A 26,035-nucleotide genomic window follows, 5' to 3' on the forward strand; every position below is an offset into this window, starting at 1 on the left:
TGGTCATAAGCTGGAGGTCCCGCCACGTCAGCAATTTCGCCTGACCTTTTTTTGCCGTTCTTTGGTTCATTTCATGTCATTGCTCCTGAGAAAGCCAGAAAAGGCAAAACCAGCGGAAGCTGATTTTTCCTCATTCATTTACTTACATACTAAAAAACAATGGAGACACGCTCTCAAGCCTTAGAGCCACCAAAACCCTCTTCCCCTATAATAACTCAGCCTCCACCAGAGATTTCCACACACTGGCTTTCTCTTCCTCCTTCCTCAAAGAAAAATTAATTCCAGTTTTTCTTTCCTTTTCACTCTTCTAGCTGCTAGCTTCTCGCTCACCAAACAATAATGTTCCCAGTAAACAAGACCAGAAGAGACACACGGAAAGTCGTCTACGGGCCGCCGCTGAAACAACTAAGGACGTTCCTCCGTCCTGTCGTTGGATCCAGCTCCAGCAGCGGCCCGTCGCACAGCCGTTCTGTCCAGCTCACAGACGACCTTATTGAGTACATCTTCACCCTCCTCCCCATAAAAGCCGCCGTCAAAGCCGGCCTTGTGGCCAGAAGATTCAGAGACTCCTGGCGTCTGGCGCGCAGGATCCATTTCGAGAAAGAGCTTGCCGAAGAGTACGACAACGACGAGTTGGAGACAATACTGAACCATGTTTTCGAATCCCATAGGGGTGACGAGATCAAGAGCTTCCGGCTCCACTTCGATCCCAATGCCCACGAGCTTCACTTGCCGGAATGGGTAAGAAAATGCATCGAGAAACGGGTCCAGGAGCTGGATCTCGACATCTCCCAACCCAAACAGGAGCCTTCTTTCCTTCTCCCTCCGCGCTTCTTCGACGTGGAGAGCCTGAAAGTCTTGAAGCTCTCGTACTCGGTCTTTCAGCTCCCACCAGACCTCAAAGGCCTGTCCTTGCTCACAACTCTCGTTCTCCGGAGAGTTGACATAACCCCGAAGATCATCCAAACTATACTTGACCGGTGCGCCCTACTCGAAACCCTTGACGTGGGACGGTGTCACGGGTTTCGGCTTCTGAGAATCCACGCTCATAAGCAAACGAGGTTGAGGGTTTTGAAGGTGGGAAATTGTCGGGCGGAGGTTCGGGTTATTGAGATTGATGCCCCGAGTGTTGGATCTCTTTATTATAGTGGAAGTATTAGTAATTTCTGCGTAATTTCTCAATCTTTGCTGTTTTTGAAAGAGGCCATGCTCTATTTCAAGCCTCTGAAAGGGATCACAAACCCTTTGCAAGTTGAAAGACTTGCTTCTTCTATCTCGAATAATGTCGAGCTTCTTACCATTACAAGTACATTTCTCGAGGTTAGTCTCCTTGATTGATTGATTTATTACTTTAATTCAGTGTTAATGTGTTCTTATAATCTGTTTTTATGTGAGTTAGGGTTTGTCTCCGAGAATTGTTGACGGGGTTTTGAGAGAAAAGCAGGTGAGCTTTCGCAACTTGAAGGAGCTCCAGTTGATAATGGAGAATCCTAGCTATTGCAATGCTGGCGACATTGCTTCATTTCTCAAAAATTGTCCACGCCTCGAGAAATTATTTATCGATGTGAGTATAAATTATGAACAGATTATCTATATATATCTGATCTTTATGAGCAAATTATTTGTAATGATGATGTTACTGCAGGCGGATGAGTTTACTTTTGATGGCGGAGCTTTCTATGAACTGCATCAAAGGCCATTACTGGACAAACACTCGGCCTTGTTCAAACACCTAAAGCTCATCAAAATTATGGGTTTTAGGTTCCAACCTTGTCACCTCGATTTGACGAGGTTTCTTTTGGGGAAAGCCATGTCATTGGAATATATGTTTCTTCTTCTCCCCAAAAGTTTCCGTTTCAGTAGGGCTCTGCGTCAGGATATGGACTTTTTCACCGATGCTTTTCTCTCTTGGAAATTATCTCCCGACGCAGAAATATCTATAGGTTTTGCTTGGGAGGACAAAAGCTTTGTTTATCCGAAACAATCGAAGAGTTGGTACTGATTTCTTTAAGATGGTTTTATGTATCAATTTCATTGCAAATTATTAACTTAAGGTTGTCTTTGGAATTCAGTTGAAATCCTCATTTAAATTTTATGTTTCTCATTTCCTCCATATTGTTAAATTCTTAATTCTGTCTAACTTCATACATCAAGAACTTCCCATTCGACATGAACACTTCATGAAATCGATTTCGATCTTCTTCTTTTTTGCCCCAAGAAATCGATTTCGATAATTAGTCACTCCATTTTTTCAGTCTATATATTCATGTACCACATACAGAACAAAAACAAATATAATGGTTTCCATATACTTGATTAGATGCATAAGAATCTATGATATCCAAAGTCATTCCAATACATATACAGCAATTTGACCCTATTTCTTGTGTCAAAATGTTTTATGCTGTTTATATGTGATCATGTACTATATATGTTTATAAATTTCTTATAAAAAAGACGAACCATATTATTATATAAAATATACTCTGGCTTGGTGTTATTGAGCATATATTATGGGTCATATATATAGTTCGCTCTAACTCATATAGTTTAATTGACTAATGCTTGTAAACGAAATAAATTATTTATAAGTATGTATGGATTGAATAGTCACTCCATAATGCATGTGTTTTGCACGTAAAATATATAGAGTGAGATCGTATATCATGCACAAACGTGATATGGTATGTAATAAATTCTTGGTCAAAGATTCTCGACGCTAGTTCATATGAAGATTTTGTAACCGAAAATACTTCTTAGTTCAATTATGAGTTACATGGTAAAATAATTAATTCAAAGAATGCCTATGCGCACGTTAATTACTACTTCGAAACTTTATAGCTTAACTGCTTATTATGGAACTAATGCGATCTAGTTATTAATCTTTTTAGAGCAAGATCGTATTGCGCATTTCCCACGTCATGTAATGATGGATTCCATATGCTACGATATTGGACCTCATGTAAGGACCTTAGATCTATAAAATGACTATACAACACAAGCATCTTACAAAGAAGGCCAAAGGCCCAAAACAAACTAATAGCAAAACAGCCCTAAAGATGGGCCATAACAGCAAGGTCTTCAGCCATCACCTTTGCCAACTTGGGCTAAGGGAAGATCAAGTACGCAGTAGCCCTTTGTAAAGACAACCCAAAATTCCCCCCAAAAAAGTTCAAAATAAATAATTTTGGCCTCCTCAAATCTTGCTAGTTGCTTCTAACAGAACTACTCTTCACTGCACTATGATTGCAATGCTGTAGTTATTTTAGATAATTACATGATGTTTTAAAATCGATCCATGGCCCAATCAATCTAAATTTCCCCAATTAAGAAAACAAATTGAGGGGATAATCACATTTTTTATAATAAAAAAATTGCGCACGTTTTCTTACAGATAATTATAAAGTTTGATTTTTGAAATTCCAATTTTACCAAATAGAATTTAGCTAAAAAGAAGAAATTAATTTTAAAACAATGTTTCACTCACCGTCACAGACATGCTTTCTCGAGAGCCCACCCATATAAACGCGTACATGGTTTTGACGTGTAGTTTATATTGGCTGCTGCTAATGCAACAGCCGTCAGCCACCAATCTAGAATCTTCAGTCAAACAAGGCCCACTAGCCGTCATAAAGTGAAACTACATCAAATCCTTACCGTCCAATTCCATCACATCTACACGTGTCGCCATAATAAGGAGTCAATCAAACTCGACCGTGAGCTGACCGGCCCTTTATTAGAACCCGAAGCAGACGTCGTAGGACTCTTAACACGTATGCATCGTGTTGAGTAAGTTACCGACACAGCCGACTCGGACCGACCAAACCGCCACGTCGTCCCCCCAGCAGCACACGTGCAGCTTCCTACGTGCTATCTCCTCCCGCCACGTGTCCCACTCAAACGGCTAGTTTGCCTCCCTCCTTTTTTTACTTCGTTTTTTTAACCGCCGAGGGGATAAATTAATGGAAACGCAAAGATTTTTCCATAGAAAATTCGAGGAGATTCCGTAAAGCGCGTAGATTTTACCATTTTCACTGTTTTCAAAAAGGAAAGAAACTATCTTTTCGTTCGATATATAAACCCAAGCAAACCCAACTGCTCAGTCGATTCTTTGTTTCCATTTCCACGGTAAAACACAGAGAGAGAGAGAGAGAGAGAGAGAGAAAGAGAGAGATACACAAGATTTATAGACCTATATACTCTCGGAGAGGCTCAAATCTAGGGTTAATCCAACGCAAGGTTTCCTACTCTCTTTGGTTTTGGATTCTTCTTTAGATTTCAGAAGTTTCATGATCTGTTACCAATAGATTTTCTTTTCGTGGGTTATTAATTGATTGGATCTTTGCTTGTGATTTTGTTTTGGATAGGGATTGAAGATTTGGTAATTGCTGATTGGAGAAGATGGCTTTGGGAAAGAAATGCAAGAGTTGCTTGAAATCGAAGCGCGGGGGTTTGGTGGCAGAGGAGGGGCTGGAGTTAGGGTTTGTCAAGTACACGCGAGCTTTAGGGAGGAAGAGGATTGGGATTTCTAACAATGGCGAGCCTTCGCCTACTGATTCGTATCCCAGCACTCCATTGAAGAAGCAGCGAAGTGGGAAATTGGTTTCGGATTCTGAAACCTCTGCCCTAGAAGCTCTGCCTCAGGAGATTCTGGTTAGTCCCAAATTCTCGAGCTCTGCTTGAAATCGATAAATGCATATGCAGAATTCTGAATCTGTTTTGATTGAATTTGTGATCAATCAGGAATTAAATATGTATGTTCGTTTTTGTCCATTGCAGATTAAGATTGTGTGTGGCGTTCATCATGAGGATTTGAAACAGCTTTTCCACGTATCAAAACCAATTAGAGAAGCGGTGAGTTTAGTTTAATTTACTTAAGTAATTAATTGATTTTTTGTTTGTTTAAGCGATTGGCATTGATTTTGATTTGCCCTTTCTGTGATTGCAGACTCTGATTGCTAAGCAGTGGCATTTTGCCTATAGCACACCTTCAAAGACCCCTGCTTTCCGGACCGCCATTGATTTCTCAAGCGACGATATGGATGAGATTGAAGCTCCGAATGCTCCGAAACAGTGGAGGGAGCAGCATAGGCAGTTGCCGAGCCGAAAGAAGCTTGCTGAGATATCAGTGAACTTGTTTGCTTCATGGGACGAGGAGTAGATGAATCTGCAATGTGGGTTTTGTAAATACACAAATTCATGGCTGTGATGGTCGTAGTTTTCGGCTGGTTAGCGTAAAAATCTAAAGAGATAGAGATGATATTGGAGTGAACATATAGAGAAAAGGGTTGCAAGCGGTTTCTTCAAAGCTATGATTGAAGATGATATAATTGCTTGTTCGTCTCTTTTTGTACATGTTTTGAAGAGAAGGAGAAAGAGAGAGAGAGAGATTTCCACTATTCACAAGTTGTTTGTTAAGGGCTAATCTTGTGCCCTTTGGTTCTGACAATAAAATGAAGAATGTACAAAAGCATTAGATTTTAATGAAATCAATGATGTTTCCATGCAATTTGTTCTGTGTGTTTTCTCTGTTTTTCCTTTGATTTGATGAATCATCACTTTAGGGTTATGAAGATGCACAAAGTTTTAGGGTTTTTCTGAACTATTGGGAGATTTTGTGCGTTGGATAGAATGAGCAAAATTTGGGAATGGGGACAGAATCAATTAAAGATCTTTATTTAGAGCAATCGGTGGGTTTATGTTTCTTCACTTGCTAACTTAGTTTAAGAGCAGATTGCCTAAATTTTAGCTGTTCAAATTAAAATCCTCCTGCAAATGTCTTTCCTTATATTTAGAAAGCAGGGCTGGTTTGAATGCCTAAACTTTAGCTGCTCAAGTGGTTACATTTGGAATTCCAATCTAATTCCATAACGCTTTGCGTTAAATATCTAGTATTAAATACAGTTTACATTTTCCCTTAGCATGGCAAAAATATAGCAGTATTGATTGTCTGCTTGTCCAACTGTTGTCCTCTTTTCTGCATTTTCAAAAGGAAATAGCTTTTTGGTTAATTGAATGAAAATTTTCGTTTAACAAATGGGATTTTTTAGATATGAGAATTAGGTAAAACGATGAGTATGAACAATTAAGTACTTGTTTATTTTCGATTAAAAAGATAAAAAGAGAGTCCATTTCTTTACATTTTTATTTTGTTATCATTTTTCTATCATAACTGTTGTTTATGAAATTTGAAATAAAAACCCTTGCCCCCAAAAAGATAAGAATGAAAATAGATAAGAGGAAGGAAGGAGGGAAGTTTAATATTTAAAATTTGATTTTTGTTGGGTCAAATAAAATTTGATTCTTATGAATGCGAGGCCCAAATACAATATGCAGTCCGAAACACAAACACAGTCCAAATATGAACCAACCCAACTTCAAAAGTCGGTTGAAAATCTAGGCCCCTGAATTTCCACCACCTTATATAATTCCATATAAATACCAATGTCTTTAGCCAATAATCTCATGATCATAAGTTCATAAACGCTTGACCATTACATTTCGCGCGTTTTATCTCTCTTTGCATCTGTTTATAGTTTTCTCTTTCTAATGGCGTCAACGAAACGCGTAGCTCCTAGTGAAGACGAACATCAGGAGGCCTCGAAGAAGACCAAGGTCGACGATGACGTGCCGTCTTTCTCGTCTTGTTCAGAATCGAGCCGGAAGCAACGCGTGGCTCTCAATTGTGCCGATTGTGCCCTAGGTATTTGAATTTCCTGGTTCTTGTTTCGAATTTAGTGAATGTAGCGTGAAACCCTAAACCCTGAAACTAATGTTTTCTGTGATTGATGATGTGAATTGTTTTCTTGCGTTAAGATTTTATAATCGAAGGCGATGAGCTTAAAGGATATGGACTTCACGAGCAGGGCTTTGCTTACTGCTGGTCTGGCGCTCGAGCGAATGTGGGTATAGCTGGAGGGAAGTACTGTTTTGGTTGCAAGGTCGTATCTTTGCAGACTGTTGATATGGAGGACACTGCTCCTGATAGACAGAATCTATGCCGCCTTGGAATTTCTCGAGGGGACGAAGCAGTTGGAAACCTTGGGGAGACAGCGTACAGCTTTGGGTATGGGGGCACAGGAACATTCTCACATGGTGGCAAGTTTTCAGATTATGGTGAGAAGTTCGGGCTCGGCGATACCATTGTTTGTTCTGTCAATCTTGAAGATAAATCTATGGCTTCCATTGGTTTCTCCAAGAATGGAAAATGGTTGGGTAGAGCAACGTACTTTGATGTTTCTGCTTTGGGTCTTTCAGTGGCGGATTCGCCGGAGAGGAAGATGCCATGGCAATCAGCGGTTTTCCCACATGTTTTGTTGAAAAATGTGGTGGTGGAGTTGCAGTTCAGTGTTGAAGATGGCCTTGTTGCTGAAGAGGGTTTCAAGCCTTGGGCGTCTGCACTGGAGGATGGAAATGCAGTTATTGGACCCCTTTTTTCTGACCCGAGGGACTGTGAGGTGGTTATGATGGTAGGTTTGCCTGGGTCTGGCAAAACAACTTGGGCCGAAAATTGGGTGAAAGAGCACCCTGAGAAGCGTTATGTTTTGCTTGGAACAAATTTAGTTCTCGATCAAATGAAGGTGGGTATGGTTGTTTTATGTTCTTTGTTTTGTTCCATTATCACCATTCTAATGTACCTGCTATAGCTTCTAGTGGTGTTTGTTTTATCGATAAGTATTTCATTGCAGAATGTGAAACTGTGTGCAGGTGCCAGGGCTTTTGCGTAGGAACAATTATGGGGAACGGTTTGATTGTCTGATGAATCGAGCAACTGAAATTTTTAACATCATTTTATCCAGAGCAGCCACCACACCTCGTAATTACATTATTGATCAGACAAATGTGTACAAGAGTGCTCGTAACCGTAAACTTAAACAATTTGCTCTCTTCCGAAAGGTTGCTACCCGTCCATGATGAATTTATATGGCAAGAGTTGTATTTTGCTTGTTTAATCTATATGGATAATTTTCTATTTCAGATTGCTGTTGTGGTGTTTCCAAGCCCCGAAGAGCTAAATGTTCGTTCTAAGAAAAGAGCGAAAGAAATGGGAAAGGAAGTACCTGCTGATGCGGTAAATAATATGTTGGGTAATGGTGTGCCTTCACCAATTTTGTTAGTCTAATATTTATGTCTGTTTTCACTGAGACCCGTATAATGTTTTTGGCAGCCAATTTTATTTTACCTGTCTGCAAGGATATGCCTGGTTCAGATGAGTTTTTTGATCAGGTAAACTATTCACACACAGGACACTGTTATTGCACTTTTTATGTTTGTGGCTAATTCTTGTTTTCTTCTATAAGGTTATGTTTGTAGAACTCAACAGAGAAGAGTCACAGAGATATTTGGATGAGATGAAGCAGTCACTTGCATGTAAATCTGATTGGAAGAACTCGAATAACTCTTCACCATATTCTGTTGGCCCTGGTTTTTTAATTTCACCATATTATGGGGAAAGTCCTGTGCAGCCCTCTTCACCGTATTCTGTTAGAAGCTATGTTCCTAACTTTTCACCAAATTATGGGGAAAGTCCTATGCAGCGATTTACTATGCCTCCTCTGCTGCCGCGTCGGCCTGTACCTGGGGCTGTTACTCCTTATGGATCTTATTCTGGCTATTTTGGCAGTTGCGGTGGTGTTACAGATCCTTACCAGAGTTATGGGCCAGGTGAACCCCACAGCAGGCAAAATATCGAACGCAATAGTACCACTTTTGATGCTGCCACTAACCCCTACAGTAGTAGTACGATTGTACCCTCGCTGGTAGGAAGTGCAATGACTTCATTCACAGGCAATAATCCTGGATATCCGAGAGCTGCAGCTCCTCAGGATCCAAGAGCACCCACATTTCTTCCCAGTCCTTCCCCACCTGCATATGGAGGTAGCTTCATTATAAATTATCGTTACCTGTATCTTTAGAAGATTTATATTATCCTTATTGTTTAATTGGCTACGGTTCAGGCTTACCTTTTGGAACTCCAGCTCCTAGACCTCCATATGGAAATTCTCCTGTTAACACTGCATATCCTGGACGCTATCCCCAACCTGGTCCGAGGTACTACTGATCTCTGTACAGATTTGACGGTCCTTCTTTTGACGCCATAGGCTACCCCCCAAGTTGGATTATTCATGAAAGGGGAAGAACTGGAAGACAGATCAGGTTTCATGAACTGCTGCCTCTTGTAAGCGTCGTTGCGTAGGATGATAGGACCAGCTCTCCTTTCTTTGATCCTTTTTTTGTTTTCGGATATATGAAAGAAATCCTATTAAGATTTGAAGGGAGAGGGAGGGAGTGCGGGACTTGAACTAGTTGTATCTATTCTACTCTGGTTTGTATATGACAGCATTTTGGTTCTTCACCTAGTGCCCTTATTTTCTGACTGAATGATCAATGACACTTGTGTTCATTAACAGTTAATCATACAATCATGTTATAACATTGTAGTTACGTTGCATGCTTGCGGTGGGAAATTAGCTAATTGAAGGACTCTGCTTGTTTTGACACTTGTTTTCCTGATAATTTATCCCAGCATGTAAATCTGTGCTCGGATAACGATTTGAGCTTTCCAGTTTTCACATGGTGATGAGTGATGACTTTAGGGTTAAGCAATACAGCACATGCATTGGACAACAGTTTAGGGACCGGCCATAGCTGACGAGGTCGCTTGGTGTGTTGACATTGAAGGGTCCCAAACCATGTGATGAGGCCTTCTGAAAGTTTTTGTGATCCATTTGGCTTTTGAACAATGATTTTTTGGGGGGGGTGGGGGGGGGAGGGAGTGTGGTGTGGTGGTTAGATTCGTTGTCTGCCACAACTAACAACGCACATCAATTTTGCCTTTATAGCATGGTTTCCTGTCTAGAAGCAGCTCCTCTGTCGTTTCATTTTCCGTTTCATACCATACCAGTAGAAGAATAGAAGCCTTCAAAGCAAGGGCGGAACTAGGAATTTTTTAGTGGGTGGGCTAGTTAAAATTCAAAGCGTTGTTTGGAAATGGAATGGAAAATGAATATTGTCTCGTCCTCTTTCTCTCTCTGGCTCTCTGAGTCTGGATGATTATAATCGCTCAATGAATTCCTTTATTTCATTTATTTATATCATGCATCTGCATTAACCCATACATGCCGAAATGCAAACAGAGCAGCACTCTTTGGCTTTGGTTGATATTTCTTCTTGTTTCACATCCAGTCCAATCATAACTACTCTGCATTATTTTCTTGAAAGTCAAGCTAAGGATTTAGTGGTAGAGCCCAGAGTCCAGAGAGGCCTGTTTATAATTGACTGATTATATATATATATATAGAGAGAGAGAGAGAGAGAGAGAGTTCTATCTATCCTAAAAAGCGAAAAAGAAACCTCCACTTTTTATTTGTAGTTGCCCTCTTCTTTTTTGGGCACTGAAAAGCCATTGTTGGTACACCATAGCCTTTACTAGCATGTGCATGGTGAGCAAAGTGGAATGCCATTCTCATACCATATGACTTTGATGTCGCTCACCCTCTTAACCACAGAAATACTTCCCTAACCCAATTGCTATTGCCCTTTCTTTAAATCTCTCTCCTCCTCTGATAAGTGACAAGAGGATAGAGAAACCAACAATATAGGTTAGTGAGTAGTTAAATTTAGGTTGCTTCTGCTTGCTTCTTGGCAGCTAAGAACGCACCTTAGTTTGAACTTCATGGCCAAGAAACCGACAATACGCGTTGTCATATGGCCATAACTCATGCTTGTTGATATGCCCAAATCCAATTACTTGGTTTTGAATATTTAGTTGATTACTTGGTTTTAAATTAAAGTAAATGACAAAAACAATTAAAAGTTAACATGGAAAACCAAAGAACCTCCTAATGAGGGCTGGTTGACGTTTCCGATGATTGGACCTTTTTGGGTCCTGCTTGCTCTCTGAGATGAGATTATTAAGTGAATGTGACAGATTAAATTCATGAATGAACATAATTAAAAAAGCAAACATCTTTTAAGGTTGATATTTACAGTAGATTTCATGGGACAAAGGTCACCTTGGTAAATGCATATCACAGACAGACAGAGCACACAACCATGGCAGATGGCACCCACCCACCACTACCACTCCCCTCCCCTCCCCTCCCCTCCTACTCTCAATAATAATATTCCGTGTCGTCATTTTCTCGTTCATTAAATTAATTTAATGTAATTTAAACAGTCGCCTGTATAAAAACTTAAAAAGGCTTGTAAACCCCACAACCCAATCCTTCTTCTAATAACCCTACCTCCTCTTTATCCATCGCTCTCCTCCTGCGCCTTCTTTTACCCCCATATCCAAGCTTGGCTGTTGGCTCTTTTTCCCTCTTTTTCCTCTCCCACTACTTAATGGGATTTGGACCATTCGATCCTCTACTCGTCGCTTTCTCTTGAGAAAGTTTGTATCTTTCATGGAAGAAGATGCGAGTCTTATGATGTGCCAATTGAATTCCATTTCCGACTTCGTATTCACTGAAACCATGATCAGCTTTTGTGCTTCTGTTACCTCAAGTCCTCTGTTTTCAAGCATTGTCACTCTCTACGCTCTGATCCTCCTCTATTTCCCGTACCATTTCATCAGAATTGTTTTCTCACCAGTGCCGATCATAACAGGAATTCTCTTACTCACAATTCTACGACTTGGCGCTGTTCAAAGATTTGAAGGCGATGAACACAGAGAAAAGGAAGACAATTCTTGCCTGCTCGAAACAGAGTGTACCAAAACCAACGAGAGCAAAGAATGCAATGAGGAAAACAAAGAAAACAGGGGAAGCACGAGCACCTCCATTCAAAGAACCGAAGTCCAAGAGCAAATCCCAACTTCACCAGAAGCTCAAGATCACAGCTTTTTCACCTACCAATCCGAGACGGACTCCGAAAGCGAAATGGGTTTTGATCCGAACCCTTGTTTTGAAGACTTTTTCGTCGAGTGGAACCTGAAGGCGCCATTAGAGGTCATTTATGAAGAGAATGAAGGTGAAGAAGATGAGATGGATCGTAATGGAAATGACCCGAATTCGAAACCAGAGCAAGAAAGCCAAGTTCAGGGTCTTGAAAGGTACCCTTCGTTGTCTATGTATTACCCGGAGTCGGACTCGGATAGCTCATCGGACGGCGGGTATTCGGTGACCGGAGTTTGGGACTCGCCGGAGACCATGTGCTTCAGGTGGGAAGAGGAAGACAGAGAAGGGTTGATAGAGATTGCTTTGGAGGAAAATTCAAAGAGAGGCATGGATTTTCAAGTTGATCACGAGGAAGAGAATTTGATAGAGATTGATATATCTCCGACGAGAAACAATGAATATTGTGGCAAGAAATGGCTGTTTTCCGGCGAGGTTAGGTTCAGCTAATGTTAGGGTTAATAATGGAATTAATATATTAATACAAGATGGATTGTGAAAATTTGAGTGTTTTGGGACGTTGGGATTTTGGGGTGTTGAGTCGAGGGATGTTTGCGTAATGGTTTACCGTTGTATTATACCAAGGTTCAAGTACATATTAATCACTAATCCAGAGGTTTAAATGTTTGATTGGTTACTATCGCTTAAATTTTTTTTAAATGTTTGATTTGGAATGCATAATATGCCCCTATACATTTTATTTTCGATTAGACCAATGACTAGTTGTCACCTTGATAAGGTTTGAGAGACACGTGGAGGCTAATGTGGTGGTGGTGGAATTTTCAACGTTTGGTCCGAAGTGCACCTTTGATAAGGAGGTGGCGGAGGAGGAGGAGGAGGAGGCAACAAAGTCGTGTACATGAACATTGGCATTTTGGAATTGTTGGAGATTTGATGCATCATGCATGCACAGAAGGAGGGCTGGGGACAATCTCACATCAAGATAGTGATCCCAATTTTAGATGTTTGCGGCCTCGTCAAAGGCTCAAATCAAGAACCAAAGCCTTACTTATTGGTTCTCATCAATGTGAATTATCATGCATTTTCTGGAGAGGAATGTTGGTGTCATAAATTCTAGGCACACCAAAACTCAGCTTAAACAGTCTGCTTCAGCCTGATGCATTTGGGCTCTTCATATAGAAATTGGGCTTAGGATGGCCTTGGTCCAGTTTCTGGATCAATTTACCTCAAGAACTCTATTATGACACTTAGGTGATGTCCTATTTCTTAATCGTTGGATAAAGTTAATTAATTTAATCAAACGATTAAGAGATACCTAAACCCAAGCCTAATAACCACGAGCCTATGAATTTATTTTTTAATATTAAAAAAAAGAATAATACTACTCTTTCCATATTTATATACCACATTCTCATACCATCTTATATAGTAAATAAGGTGTACAACCACATCAATTAAAAAATATCAATAAATCATAAGAAAAATGTTAAATTAGTTTTAATTGATATGATTATACACATCATCTGTCACATAAGGTGGTATGAGAATATGGTATGAGTATTACTCTTTTAAAAAACCTATGAATTTGGTATACATTTCCATCAGTTTCAGTCAAGTTTCCAAAGGAAATAGAATGAATGAGGAAGTGATGACATTTGTTGCTAACCGTCAAATAAAATAAAAAAGAACAACTTATATCAAACTTGTTTGGTAACTCGACTTGTACTAATATTTTAGTCAATGTTTGGTGAATTTATAAAAAATGAAAAAAACTAAACTTATTAAATTATAGAATAATCCAATATATTATGTCTTGTAAATCTCAAATAGAGAAATAAAATTTATACAAATTAATTTGGATTCAATTCCAATCTAATTCAAACGAAATGGAGTTGGGCAGCTGATTTGGTTCAGCATGGAGAATGCGATTCTTCATGCTTTTGACCTGTAGGCGTATATGCTAAGAATATTATATATCACATGCAAATTTCATCCCACCAACTGTTGGAGTAATTGAACATGATACGTGGGTTGACCAATGACCAACGAGTAGCAGCAAGCAAAGCAACCAACAAACTTTGAAACTTTATTGTAATTTGACACATTTCTAAACCCATCATTGTAATTTTGCTTATACTCTCATCAATCTCTCTCTTTCAATATGACAGCTGCCATGTGTACTCAACAAAAAGAGTGTCCTAAAAAATACGTATACGTCGAAGTATTAGATTTCTAATAAATGAATACAAAGCTAGTATTTCTTTCTTGTGCCCAGCATTCAGAAAGAAAATAAATAAAAAAGCGTCACAGAATCTAACATATTACGAGGTGTAAAAGTCAAATGCAGACATCTTGGAAAGTGAAAAGCATGTTTCAGAAAATTGGTCAAAATGTCTTTTCGTCTAACCTCGAGATTTAGTCTAATAAAGGCCACAAAACCATAAAATAATAAAATAATAAAAGTCGAGGTTTAAATTTAATGAGCCTGTATCAAAAAAAATAAAATAAAATAAAATAAAAGATTTGGTGTATTCCGGTAATTCTGGGGTGCATATGCTCTCAAATACAGCTAAGGTGTACTTTCGCTTGGCGGAAAGCCATGTGGCATGTGATGATGTCAATGTGTCTTTTTCTTTCCTTGACCTAATTCATATATTTCTTTTTATAAAAAATACAAAATAAGAAAGAGGCGTGAATTGCTCTGTGCATCAATTTGATCACGCAGCCTCTTCAGCGTCCAGCCCATCAGTGGGGCCCACCAGGGCGGACGTGTCAAAACCGGTACAAAGAAAGCGATTCGCTTCTTGCCCGCCTCACACGTGCTAAGGTTTTGCCTTGCGCTCCAAGTCGGCGCTCGAGAGCAAATCTGGAAACCTCCCAAACACACACGCATCACGTTCTCCAACCTCTCCGGATTCTTTTGACATATATATATTTGAAGCTTCTTTTGACACATATATATTTGAAGCTTCTTTTTCACACATTCCTACATTATAGGCAAAGCCGCGTCTCTCTCTCTCTCTCTCTGTTTTTTCCTCTGTAACTTCCCTCTTCTTCTTCCCTCTGCTTCTCTCTGTTTTGTGCCTTTTCGGCTGTAGATCTGAGCGCCGAAAAGCTTGAAAGCAGTGAAAAATGAGAGGTTTCGCTTTCTTCGATAGAGTTTCTAGAGCTTTCCATGACTATCCTTCGGTTCCCAAAGTGCTCGTGGTCGTCGCCGTCAGGTATACTCACTTTCTCTGTCTATCATCTCTTTCATCTTCTACGCGTTTGCTTTGGTTTCCTATGCGTTTGTTCAGTTCTACATATTTTTCTTGTACAAATTTTTACTTCTAATATTAGTATTTTTTTTTGGGCGATTTCTAATATTATGTATTGCGGTAGAATATGGACAGAATTTTAATTTTCTTATATGTTTAAATCGCTCAGTTTGGCGTATACTTTTATTAGAAGCTATATTATTGCTGTATTACTCCATTTGATTGCGTTTCCTTGCTCAAAAATATGTTCTCTGTTTTACACCATGCTGAAAAATATATGCTCTGTTTTATTCCGTAACGAAAAAAATACGTGCTCTGCCTTTTTTTTTTTTCGTTCCGATTTTGTTGGCAGTCTCTGGAGTCAATCAGATCTCTTGCACTTATTTCATACATATAGAAAATTGTGTAGGAAAGGCGAAATTTTAGGAAATTGGATTGCATTCACCTAACCCTAAGGCATAGAGTTGCTATGAGCAGAATCACCATGCGCAGATTCATATCATTTGCCTATATAATGATGGCGAAACTATGTTAGCATACCAATAAATTATGTTTGTGTAGTGTAAATTATGCCCAAAAGTAGTGAAGAAACAAAGACGTGGCCATTTCCTATTAAGAAAAAGAAATTTTGTACTTTCAATGCTTATTTGTAGATAAACTGTAAGATCAAAAGTAACCAAAAAAAAAAAGGCTCGTGCTGCTAACCCTTCAGAGGTCGAGAAACTGCATTTTTGTTATTGGTATGCTCACATGATTATATGATGGTTTTGTCTCATGGCTGTTGCCGCAAAATGCAGTGGTTGCGGCCTTGTGGCTTACGCTGAGGCAAACCCTGAGCGAAAACTGGCCAGCAGCGCGCCTGTCCTAACTTCAGCTGAAGTGGACAATAAGAAAAAGAAGGTTGTGGTACTTGGAACTGGCTGGGCTGGAACAAGTTTCTTAAGGAATCTGAAAAATCCAGATTATGAGGTTCATGTCATATCACCTCGGAATTACTTTGCCTTCACCCCTCTGCTACCAAGTGTTACCTGTGGTACAGTGGAAGCTCGCAGCATTGTTGAACCAATTCGAAAAATTGCTAGAAAGGTAATGGTTGGATAATAAATGTATCACTCTCTCTAACTGTTGGCGTTCAATAAATTGACAATGGTTTTTTTTGGGGTACAGAAAACTGTAGGTGTTCAATTCAGTGAAGCTGCATGTCTCAAGATCGATGCAGTAAACCAGAAAATCTATTGCCGATCCAATGTAGAAAACAATTTGAATGGACAAGAAGAGTTCGTTGTGGATTATGACTACCTTATAGTAGCTGTGGGAGCCAATGTTAATACATTCAATACTCCTGGTGTCGTTGAGAACTGCCATTTCTTGAAGGTAACTTCTTTGTGAACCTTGTACATTTATGTATCAATATGTTCCTGTAAGTTTTCTCTTGTGAAATCAAGATCCTCAGATCAGCTACTCCCAGTAGGACAAAGAAAGTGAATAAAGCTTTTTGGTTATAGGATTAATTGATGTATGCTTCTTTGTTGTTTTATTCATCTCGTGAAATTTACTTCTTCACGCAGGAAGTAGAAGATGCTCAAAAGATCCGAAGAACTGTTATTGATTGCTTCGAAAGGGCAAGCCTTCCAACTGTTAGCGATGAGGAGAAGAAGAGAATTCTTCATTTTGCTGTTGTTGGTGGTGGCCCAACTGGTGTGGAGTTTGCTGCAGCACTTCATGATTTCGTCAACGAGGATTTAGTCAAATTGTATCCCGGGGTCAAAGATCTAGTTAAAATAACACTTCTCGAGGCTGGAGATCATATTCTGAATATGTCAGTAAATAATCTCTCACATATAAACCTTCGTTATATATTTCGAAATAGTATTTTGTTGTTTAATCTAGCATTACCCTATGATAAGCATGCATTGATATACTTCAGCATTTTTATTATAATCTGACTGAAATGCATGTGTGCAGTTATTTCTTTGTGATCAATGACATTTTTTCACGTTTTTGCAGGTTTGATAAAAGAATCACAGCTTTTGCCGAAGAAAAATTTCAAAGAGATGGTATTAATGTGAAAACAGGATCCATGGTTGTGAAAGTAACTGAAAAAGAAATCTTTACCAAAGAATTGAAAAATGGAGGGGAAGTTTCGACCATGCCTTATGGAATGGCACTCTGGTCAACTGGTGTAGGAACGCGTCCCTTCATAAAGGATTTCATGAGTCAAGTTGGTCAGGTGTGTTTGTCCTTCTTATTGATGTTGTGTTGACTTCTCAGTCTTTAGAAATCCTATGAAGCTCAATTATATGTCTTTTACAAGTACATGTCACTCTTATTAAACAAGCATCTGTTCCTTAATGCACAGGCTAATCGACGGGTGTTAGCAACTGATGAATGGCTGCGAGTGGAGGGATGTGACAAAGTGTATGCAATTGGTGATTGTGCCACAATAAATCAGCGCAAAGTCATGGTAACTGCCCCTGTTATTTCTCCAACGTGTATTTTTGTACCAAAGTTGCCAAAAATTGCAGTTTCCAGTAGACCTTTGTCTCATCGTTCTTTTATTTGAGAAAAGTACGTTCAGCACAACCGTGGGATTTATTTTTCTCCTCATGGAATGGCTATTGTGAGATGACTACAACGTAGTGAACAGTTAAAACTGAAGGGGAATGGGATCATGGGAGTCATGAGAACCAGTTAATTTCTGGTTTCTATATTAGAATTGATAAGTAGACCAGTTCTTTGGTTCTCTATTTGCTCTATGGAAATCTGTGTTCTTCCGTATTTTCTTGTTAATAAGGTAGTGAAGAAGTATAATCAACAAATTCTTTGATTTGCTAATGCTAAATTACCGTTGCGTCGCTACATTATCTATTATATTGGAACAGTTGTTTGATGTGAACATTCCTCTAATTTGTCTTAATGCCTATTTGTTTTTCAGGAAGATATCGCTGCCATATTCCGAAAGGCGGACAAGGATAATTCAGGAACACTCACAGTTGAGGAATATAAAGCAGTGATTAATGATATTTTTGAAAGGTATCCTCAAGTGCAGCTTTATTTGAAGAGCAAACAGATGAAGAATATGGTTGATCTTTTGAAGGAAACACCGGATGTTTCAAAAGGATCCGCAGAGCTGAATATTGAAGATTTCAAAACAGCTCTTTCAAAAGTGGATTCCCAGATGAAAAATCTTCCAGCTACAGGCCAGGTATCATGCGTTTTTATACACATTTTAGTATATTATTTATTGAAGGCATGTCTCTCCACTTGCATGTCTCATTTCCCTCTCAATTGGCATATTCCAGGTTGCTGCTCAACAAGGTGTCTACCTTGCCAAGTGTTTTAACCGAATGGAAGACTGTGAGAAAAATCCAGAAGGTCCTCTCAGATTCCGTGGGGAAGGCCGCCATCGGTTTCGCCCGTTTAGGTATGAGTTAAATTGAAATCTGTGTGTGTTTTTCTGAAGCCATGCTTTGCGATTGGATGAAACCTAACTGTGAACATTGCCATTGTCTAATCTTACTATTCTTCCTGAAGGTACAAGCATCTTGGACAATTTGCTCCTCTGGGTGGAGAGCAAACAGCAGCCCAGCTTCCTGGGGATTGGGTATCGATCGGCCACAGCTCCCAGTGGCTTTGGTATTCTGTTTATACAAGGTACCGTGTGACTTTTTATTTATTTCCTCTCTTGGTTGTTGAGCTGAAATTTCAATTTCAATCCCCTGTTGGTTGTTGGATATAAACAGAGATTGATTTTTCTCTTTTGACTGTTTCATTTTAACAATTCAGCAAACAAGTGAGCTGGCGCAACAGGGCATTGGTGGTAACAGACTGGGTTAGGCGTTTCATCTGGGGGAGGGATTCAAGTCGCATTTGAGGCACATTTCATTTCAATTCAACTGCCAGAAGCTATCTTATCTTAACAAGAGAGTTTTGACAAATAAAGAACAAGTTTTGTTTTCCGGATTCAAGTGGTTGGTTGATTGACGAATGAGTTCAGGTGAAGAAGAAGCAGCAGATCCTTGATGTAGTAGTTGTATCGGATTCGTCGACTCACCTCGCCATTGTTTTTATTTTTTATTTTTTATAGTCCTCTTTAAATATACGGATATTATATCCCTAACCCTTTGCTGCTGTTACTGGAATGATTATGTGTGGGATTTGAAGGTCCCAAATTTTGCAGTTATATTCCGTCTTATTTTTGTTGGGTGGGTGGTGATGTTTTATTTATTTATTGAAAGGACGCAGATTTACGTTCCCAATTGCAAGTTGCAAACTTTGTAAGTGAGATGTGATATTTTGGTCACTTCTTGAATGTGCGGACGAAAACAGGAGTGCAGGTTTTGAGATGAAACCGATCCGGATTGGATCGCGCACACCATACTTTTCATGAATTGTTTAATTCAAAGAAGAAATTGATTGATTCCTTCAGCAGAAACTACAAGTTTTATTTGAGACATGACATCCGATCAAATTTCCTTGTTTTCTACTATGAGTCAGAGGAATTGGTTCCAAAACCGCTTAGAAATGAACTGAACTGAACAATGAAATGAATTGAATGGACTACACGGATGAACAACTGAGATCCGATCAGCAGCTGCCACGTGCAAATCCCCACGTTGCCGAGCCGACAAATAATGGACAAGTTTATGGAATCCACCATTTTATATGGACACTCAGAAAAGAGGACCGTTGGTAGAACATGGGCTTGCTAAGCTTTAGGGGGGACAAAGAGAGATGAATATTACACTCTTACAGTAATTAACTTCGTTGGTGACGTCTAATCACCTCGAGGAAGTTTTCGTTCATCCATAGATTACATTCTAGCTGGTTAAACAAATAATAATTTAATTAACTAATCACCATTACTAGATCCCTAAACCATTAATTTTCTCTGCTGCTGCTGCTGCCAACTATTTGCTTCTTTCTCCTCCTTCTCCAGCTTGAAGGAAATTGAGGTTCCACCTCAAAACCAATTGGCAATGGGGGAAGTTGCCCAACTCCTTATAAACTCAGGCTAGGTCCCTTAACATTTCAATGTGGGACAAACACTCTCAACACGCCCCCGCACGTGTGGCGAACTTTCAAGCCTAACACGTGAACAACACATATTGGGTGACGTGGGAGCACGTGTGGCCGTTGGGCCCAACACGTGAAGCCTTGCTCTGATACCATGAAGGAAATTGAGGTTCCACCCCAAAACCAATTGGCAATGGGGGAAGTTGCCCAACTCCTTATAAACCCAGACTAGGTCCCTTAACATTTCAATGTGGGACAAACACTCTCAACACAGCTCAACCTCCATATTCTGCGCATTTTCAGACACAAAGGACAAAGCCCTCTTCTTCTCTTCTCTTGCTCTGCTCAGACTGAGCTCTGTTTTTATGGATTCAAAAATAAAGAAGGTGCTGGAGCAGCTCCTGGGCCTGGGCCTGGTTAACTTTCGCAAGGACCGGAGCTCGGTCTCGCTGGTGTGCAAGGACTGGTACGAAGCGGAGCGGTTGTCTCGCCGCCACGTCTTCATCGGAAACTGCTACTCGGTGTCGCCTGAGATCGTGACCCGGCGGTTTCCGAACATTCGGAGCGTGACCCTGAAAGGGAGGCCGCGGTTCTCGGACTTTAATCTGGTCCCTCCGAATTGGGGCGGCGATGTTCAGCCTTGGCTTGAGGTGTTCGCCTCCGAATGCCCACTCCTGGAGGAGCTGAGGCTGAAGAGGATGACGGTGACTGATGAGAGCCTTGAGTTTTTGGCTGTTTCGTTTCCCGACTTCAAAGCTCTCTCGCTTCTCAGCTGTGACGGGTTCAGCACTGATGGCCTTGAAGCCATTGCCACTCACTGCAAGTAAGTGTCTTTCTGGATTTGGACCCTTTTCCAGTTTTTGAGTTTTCATTGTTAAGTGTTTTTCGATTGGTTTTTGGGTTCCAGAGATGAGATCTGAGAGACAGAGAGAGTAATGGTTGACGAAAAGAATTCATCCCTGATTTATAACTTTTTGAACAAAATCATTTGGTTACAGGAATTTGATTGAGCTCGACATACAGGAGAATGACATTGATGATAAAAGTGGGGACTGGTTAAGTTGCTTCCCTGAAACCTTCACATCATTGGAAATACTAAACTTTGCCAGCCTCAATAGCAAAGTTGATTTTGATGCTCTTGAGAGACTTGTAAGTAGGTGCAAATCATTCAAGGTGTTAAAGGTTAATAAAAGTGTAACCCTGGAACAACTACAAAGTCTTCTTATCCAAGCTCCTCAACTTTTGGAGCTCGGCACCGGCTCATTTTGGCAAGAGCTCACAGCTTCTCAGCATTCACAACTTGAAAGAGCATTTAGCAACTGCAAGAATTTGCACACCCTCTCTGGCTTATGGGAAGCAACGGCCCTTTATCTCCCAGTTCTGTATCCTGCCTGTACAAATCTCACTTTCTTGAATTTGAGTTATGCTACTTTGCAAAGTTGGGACCTTGCTAAGCTTGTTGCTCATTGCCCACTCCTCCGGCGCCTTTGGGTAAGTAAATTTCCCATTTATTTCCTTTTCTACATAATAGCTTCTTCATTTTGAAAATGCTAATCTATCAAGGTAGATGAGAAGGAAACACACTATAATCTTTACAATAATGACATGGTACATAATTGGGGTTTTGAAATCGTTACTGTTTGACCACACTGACGAAATAATAACTTAATCCTCTCTTTGATTGGCTTATTTATTTTTCTAAACACTGCAAGTACATCTACAACTGTTGACTGAGAAGATATGTTGACTATTGAAATCCTCAGGTGCTAACTCTTGATATCAAATTTTTGATACAGGTCCTGGACACAGTGGAAGACAAAGGGTTGGAGGCTGTTGGATCTAACTGTCCTTTGCTTGAGGAACTCCGTGTTTTCCCTTCTGCTCCTGACGGTGATGATATTATCGATGGGGTGACTGAATCTGGGTTTGTTGCTCTGTCTTATGGCTGCCGAAGACTCTGCTATGTCCTCTACTTTTGTTGGCAGATGACTAATGCTGCTATAGCAACCGTTGCACAAAACTGCCCTGATATCACCCACTTTCGTCTCTGCATAATGAACCCAAGGCAACCAGATTACCTAACAAAAGAGCCTATGGATGAGGCTTTTGGGGCAGTGGTGAAGACGTGCTCTAAACTACAAAGGCTTTCAGTTTCAGGTTTATTGACCGACCTTACATTTGAATACATTGGGAAACATGCCCAAAATTTGGAATACCTTTCAATAGCCTTTGCGGGAGAAAGTGATTGGGGGATGCAGTGTGTGCTGGATGGTTGTCCCAAGCTCAAGAAACTTGAGATACGGGACTGCCCATTCGGGGATGTGGCTTTGCTGTCAGGTTTAGAGAAGTATGAATTTATGAGGTCAGTTTGGATGTCAGCCTGCAATGTGACAATGAACGCGTGTCGCTCATTGGCAAGTGAGAGGCCAAGATTGAATGTTGAGGTAATGAAGGATGATGGGAATGATGAAAATCAAGCTGACAAAGTCTATGTTTACCGTTCTGTTGCTGGGCCAAGAAGGGATGCCCCGCCTTTCGTTCTCACGTTTTGAAGATTGAAGCCTATTGTGCTCACCCCTTTGAAGCTTACAAAATACATGGTAATCTCTCTCCGTCCCTCTTCCTCTCATTTAGTCACACATACCATGTTGCAAGTCTGAGGCTCTTATCACACACAGTTAACATTGAAAGTGTGTGCATGCACTATTAGCATATATTCATCAAGTTAATTGCTTAAAGTTTAGTGCTTCTTAGTTCTGTATTCTATAATGTTAGTTGACTTAAGTAGCAAGAAAATTATCATCTTAGTTACCATTATACTAGAATGATAAGACAAGTTAAACAGTTAGTGATATGTCTTGTTGAGGTGCCAATTTGTGGATGATTTCTTGTTTGAAGATAGGAACATCTTGGACAATTTGGTCCTCTGGGATTGGGATGAGAGCAAACAGCAGCATACAGCTCCCAGTGGCTGGCTGGGTTGAATCGGACATAAACAGATTTTGATTCTCAGTTTTACTCGTGTGTTTGAATATTTTGCTTCCTAAACAAATCAGCTAACGGATCAGGGCATTGTTGATATCAGACTGACTGGGATAGGCGTTTCATTTGGGAGGAGGGATTCAAGTCGCATTTGAGGCATCTGACAATTTAACAACCAGAAGCTAGATCTTTGACAAGAAAGAACAAGTGATGTTTTTCGCATTCAAATAGTTGTTGGACTCGTGGATAAGATACATAGTCTCACCATTGATTTTGATAAATAACATAGGCATCTTCCTAATCCAAGTGCAACATGAAAGTCGTATGTTGTTTTGGTCAATTACTGTGGAGTGGAGTGGTGGACTAAGATACGAATCTCCCATGCTGAGTGAGCATCATGAAATTATTACTTTATCTGTTGTTTGAGTTTCTAATATTAGCCAACTCTCTGTTATTGAATTATTAGAATTGGTTTTCATTGCATCCTCCATTATAAAAATCAAGTATACTATACACGTACTAACATAACATAAATCTAATCAAGATGAGAACACACACACACACGCATTTACATACAACTTACAAGTGGCAATCAAGTATTAACTAGCAGTAATCCGAATGGACGTATATAATATTGACTGTTACATAATGAAAAATAAAGATCAACATCAAATTCAGACCAAATTAGGGAAGGTGCAGCTCTTTTTCTCTTGCCTCATCAGCTAGCTTCAAAACCTTTCGAATTAGTTGCTAGCTGCCTTGCATGCACGGAGTGCGCTAGCTTTGTTTTTCGGTGGAGGATTGAGGACGCACAAGCAAGGCTAGCTTTTCTTTTCTTTTTTGCAACATTCTCTTGATGGCTCGTCTGGTTCTAGTAGTACTAGTAGTATAAGTGGTAACAGGGCCCACGTGGGAATTCAAGGAGGAGGAGGAGGAGGCCGCCAGTTTGTGTCGAGTAAGTATTGGTGTCGGCCACCACGGGAACGCCAATGGGAAGACTGGTCTAGCAGAGTGAATCTTAGCACCATAATACGGGATGGCCGTAACCTCCGTTAGCCTTGCTTCGCGAATGTTGCACATGATGATGTGTTGAGAAAACTCTAAAAACAAGATATCATCATCATTTGGGTGGAAAGCGAGCACCGTAACCGTGTTAAGCCATTTGCTATAAAATTTCCATGTTATCAACAACTGGGTTTCCGAAAGCATATGTAACAGGGTAACTCTGCCTACCAAACACCATGTGCCATTGTTCTTGCATGCAGATGCAGCGTCGTCCGTGTCCATCTGGTGGTCATCTTTCAACTCCCAAACACTCACATGACCATCAGTATCACCAACATACGCGGGGGAGTACTGGCACATTCGCAAACGCCCTCTACTAGACACACCCATGAAATCAAATGTTCTTCCGTACTCCGACTCATCTTGAGGTTTATCAATGAAATGGAAACAATATTTAGCCGAGTTGGAGCTGTCGTTGGAGTAGGGATCCAAACCAATAACAAAGCCATCACTAGAGCTCCACCAGTAGAGCATTCCATTGTGCGCAACCCCTGCATTTCTATGCAAGCTTTTAAAACAAAAGCTTCTTGGGCAGGATACAACTGACTCTGTCCATCTACCAGTCTCAGAGGAGAACATTTCCATGTTGAACTCGAAGGATTTCTCTGGACACTGAGGAATTATTCGCACAACCTTGTACCTGTACTCAACATTAAGCCGGATTCTACTACATGCATCACTTTCTTCTTCTACTACTTCTTTTCGGTGGTCTTCCTCCTCACATTGCTGCTTCTTACAATTATAGTAGTAGTAGGGTTCGCAGATGAATCCCACTCTTACTTCCTGGTGGCATCGAGGAGCGGGAGGAAGAGCATCCCATTGCCTGATGTATGGATTGCAAATGTAGTAATCCCGTTGAAAACACATGGTTGCGCAGCATAAAACTAAGTCGTTATACACTCCTACCACAATTGGTTCATACTCTGGTGTGTTGATAGGCCCTTGAAAACAAGGGAGGAAATTAAAATTCATGTTGCGTGTTAACGACAATAGAGGATTAGAGGAGGAAGTCACAAAGAATTTCCTTGGTTGCCTTGGATTCGTGAAGATAAGGGTGCGTGGGATGGGCTTTTGGTTATCACTTTGTACACATAGAAAACGGCGAACAAAATAAGGATTAGAAGAAACTAGACTGAACCAACGTTTGGACACGCACATGCATTGAGCCGCAGATGCAAGGGGAAGTCGACAAATGATTTCTATCAATACAAGGTCAGGGAGATGATCAAGATTCAACCTGCTGGGGTTTAAGTGAGGCTCGGAGTGTGGTTCAAGATCAAGAGATTGGGATATTTTCTTTCTTCTTTTGGCAGCACGAGCATCACCATCCCCAGGTCGCGTGGCGAAATTGTTAAGACTCATCATTGATGTGCAGATTGATTGCAATTTGCAGAGATACATACAATAAGACTCGTACCCACAAGCTCTATATATAGTGTTCTATTTGACGGAAGTCAAATAGGAATAGGAAAGATATCCAAATCCAACAAGAAGTAGGAAACGAATATATATGATGCACAGACGGCATATGTAACATCAAATCATGTCCAGAATAGCATTAGACGCTGTACAAGGTTCACCGACAGTTGCCATTCAAGAAGTCCATTTACCACCTAACCTACTAAAAAGTGCAATGCTTGTAAAGTTGCAAGAAGAAAATGGTAAGCTTAATCTATACATAAGATCCTGAAGATAAATGCACTGGATTAGTATGATATAAACATAAAAATAAACCAAACATAAATTCTTTGTGAGACTCTAGTGTGTGTTTCATACTAATAACATTGCCAGTCAAATGATCAACCAGAAGCCTAGCTAGCTAAAGCTTACCCTCGTCGACATTCCATCCACACCCTA

General features: G+C 40.2%; 7 protein-coding genes across 10 annotated transcripts; 6 read left to right on the plus strand and 1 right to left on the minus strand.

Annotated features, from left to right (window-relative positions):
• On the plus strand, window positions 40-2,074 carry LOC18778730 (putative FBD-associated F-box protein At1g61330). Of its 2 annotated transcripts, XM_020561459.1 has the most exons (3): window positions 40-1,320; window positions 1,400-1,564; window positions 1,646-2,074. In XM_020561459.1, the coding sequence occupies exons 1-3, from the start codon at window positions 340-342 to the stop codon at window positions 2,000-2,002; spliced, it is 1,503 nt and encodes a 500-aa protein (XP_020417048.1). In that variant the 5' UTR covers window positions 40-339; the 3' UTR covers window positions 2,003-2,074. The 2 variants fall into 2 exon arrangements, with proteins under 2 accessions (XP_020417048.1, XP_020417047.1); XM_020561458.1 differs by having other exon boundaries at window positions 1,400-2,074.
• LOC18779196 (F-box protein At1g61340) lies at window positions 4,103-5,509 on the plus strand. The gene is made up of 4 exons (XM_007212079.2): window positions 4,103-4,239; window positions 4,368-4,653; window positions 4,780-4,854; window positions 4,949-5,509. Exons 2-4 carry the CDS (start codon window positions 4,402-4,404, stop codon window positions 5,159-5,161), a joined length of 540 nt encoding a protein of 179 aa, XP_007212141.1. The 5' UTR covers window positions 4,103-4,239; window positions 4,368-4,401; the 3' UTR covers window positions 5,162-5,509.
• On the plus strand, window positions 6,479-9,385 carry LOC18778904 (heterogeneous nuclear ribonucleoprotein U-like protein 1). The gene is made up of 7 exons (XM_007213504.2): window positions 6,479-6,703; window positions 6,817-7,580; window positions 7,708-7,896; window positions 7,979-8,087; window positions 8,168-8,226; window positions 8,301-8,877; window positions 8,958-9,385. Exons 1-7 carry the CDS (start codon window positions 6,550-6,552, stop codon window positions 9,059-9,061), a joined length of 1,956 nt encoding a protein of 651 aa, XP_007213566.1. The 5' UTR covers window positions 6,479-6,549; the 3' UTR covers window positions 9,062-9,385.
• Window positions 11,021-12,546, plus strand: LOC18780314. Its single transcript, XM_020561798.1, has one exon. The coding sequence runs from the start codon at window positions 11,409-11,411 to the stop codon at window positions 12,345-12,347; it is 939 nt and encodes a 312-aa protein (XP_020417387.1). The 5' UTR covers window positions 11,021-11,408; the 3' UTR covers window positions 12,348-12,546.
• LOC18778565 (external alternative NAD(P)H-ubiquinone oxidoreductase B3, mitochondrial) lies at window positions 14,811-19,314 on the plus strand. The gene is made up of 10 exons (XM_007214605.2): window positions 14,811-15,079; window positions 15,913-16,201; window positions 16,283-16,489; window positions 16,684-16,934; window positions 17,123-17,345; window positions 17,475-17,579; window positions 18,051-18,320; window positions 18,418-18,539; window positions 18,650-18,769; window positions 18,902-19,314. The coding sequence occupies exons 1-10, from the start codon at window positions 14,991-14,993 to the stop codon at window positions 18,987-18,989; spliced, it is 1,764 nt and encodes a 587-aa protein (XP_007214667.1). The 5' UTR covers window positions 14,811-14,990; the 3' UTR covers window positions 18,990-19,314.
• LOC18781394 (protein TRANSPORT INHIBITOR RESPONSE 1) lies at window positions 19,899-23,596 on the plus strand. 3 transcript variants are annotated; one of them, XM_020561800.1, is made up of 4 exons: window positions 19,899-20,954; window positions 21,130-21,622; window positions 21,928-22,731; window positions 23,200-23,575. In XM_020561800.1, exons 1-3 carry the CDS (start codon window positions 20,380-20,382, stop codon window positions 22,681-22,683), a joined length of 1,824 nt encoding a protein of 607 aa, XP_020417389.1. In that variant the 5' UTR covers window positions 19,899-20,379; the 3' UTR covers window positions 22,684-22,731; window positions 23,200-23,575. The 3 variants fall into 3 exon arrangements, with proteins under 3 accessions (XP_020417389.1, XP_020417388.1, XP_007213588.1); XM_020561799.1 differs by having other exon boundaries at window positions 19,901-20,954; window positions 23,030-23,575; XM_007213526.2 differs by having other exon boundaries at window positions 19,906-20,954; window positions 23,217-23,596.
• On the minus strand, window positions 23,698-25,777 carry LOC18779096. The gene has a single exon (XM_007213078.2). The coding sequence runs from the start codon at window positions 25,577-25,579 to the stop codon at window positions 23,891-23,893; it is 1,689 nt and encodes a 562-aa protein (XP_007213140.2). The 5' UTR covers window positions 25,580-25,777; the 3' UTR covers window positions 23,698-23,890.

Source organism: Prunus persica, chromosome G4 (assembly GCF_000346465.2).
Source record: "Prunus persica cultivar Lovell chromosome G4, Prunus_persica_NCBIv2, whole genome shotgun sequence".
NCBI classification, from domain to species: Eukaryota; Viridiplantae; Streptophyta; class Magnoliopsida; order Rosales; family Rosaceae; genus Prunus; species Prunus persica.

What these genes read in the sequence shown, in the direction of transcription:
- LOC18778730 (XM_020561458.1), top strand. Translation starts at nt 340, where the DNA reads ATGTTCCCAGTAAACAAGACCAGAAGAGACACACGGAAAGTCGTCTAC. An exon ending in TTACAAGTACATTTCTCGAG is followed by an intron (nt 1,321 to 1,399) that starts GTTAGTCTCCTT and finishes TATGTGAGTTAG; the next exon opens with GGTTTGTCTCCGAGAATTGT.
- LOC18779196 (XM_007212079.2), top strand. Translation starts at nt 4,402, where the DNA reads ATGGCTTTGGGAAAGAAATGCAAGAGTTGCTTGAAATCGAAGCGCGGG. An exon ending in CTCTGCCTCAGGAGATTCTG is followed by an intron (nt 4,654 to 4,779) that starts GTTAGTCCCAAA and finishes TGTCCATTGCAG; the next exon opens with ATTAAGATTGTGTGTGGCGT. An exon ending in CAAAACCAATTAGAGAAGCG is followed by an intron (nt 4,855 to 4,948) that starts GTGAGTTTAGTT and finishes CTGTGATTGCAG; the next exon opens with ACTCTGATTGCTAAGCAGTG.
- LOC18778904 (XM_007213504.2), top strand. Translation starts at nt 6,550, where the DNA reads ATGGCGTCAACGAAACGCGTAGCTCCTAGTGAAGACGAACATCAGGAG. An exon ending in AATTTGCTCTCTTCCGAAAG is followed by an intron (nt 7,897 to 7,978) that starts GTTGCTACCCGT and finishes TTTCTATTTCAG; the next exon opens with ATTGCTGTTGTGGTGTTTCC. An exon ending in CAGATGAGTTTTTTGATCAG is followed by an intron (nt 8,227 to 8,300) that starts GTAAACTATTCA and finishes TTCTTCTATAAG; the next exon opens with GTTATGTTTGTAGAACTCAA.
- LOC18780314 (XM_020561798.1), top strand. Translation starts at nt 11,409, where the DNA reads ATGGAAGAAGATGCGAGTCTTATGATGTGCCAATTGAATTCCATTTCC.
- LOC18778565 (XM_007214605.2), top strand. Translation starts at nt 14,991, where the DNA reads ATGAGAGGTTTCGCTTTCTTCGATAGAGTTTCTAGAGCTTTCCATGAC. An exon ending in AGAACTGCCATTTCTTGAAG is followed by an intron (nt 16,490 to 16,683) that starts GTAACTTCTTTG and finishes TTCTTCACGCAG; the next exon opens with GAAGTAGAAGATGCTCAAAA. An exon ending in ATCTTCCAGCTACAGGCCAG is followed by an intron (nt 18,321 to 18,417) that starts GTATCATGCGTT and finishes GGCATATTCCAG; the next exon opens with GTTGCTGCTCAACAAGGTGT.
- LOC18781394 (XM_020561800.1), top strand. Translation starts at nt 20,380, where the DNA reads ATGTGGGACAAACACTCTCAACACAGCTCAACCTCCATATTCTGCGCA. An exon ending in GCCATTGCCACTCACTGCAA is followed by an intron (nt 20,955 to 21,129) that starts GTAAGTGTCTTT and finishes ATTTGGTTACAG; the next exon opens with GAATTTGATTGAGCTCGACA. An exon ending in CACTCCTCCGGCGCCTTTGG is followed by an intron (nt 21,623 to 21,927) that starts GTAAGTAAATTT and finishes TTTTTGATACAG; the next exon opens with GTCCTGGACACAGTGGAAGA.
- LOC18779096 (XM_007213078.2), bottom strand. Translation starts at nt 25,579, where the DNA reads ATGTATCTCTGCAAATTGCAATCAATCTGCACATCAATGATGAGTCTT.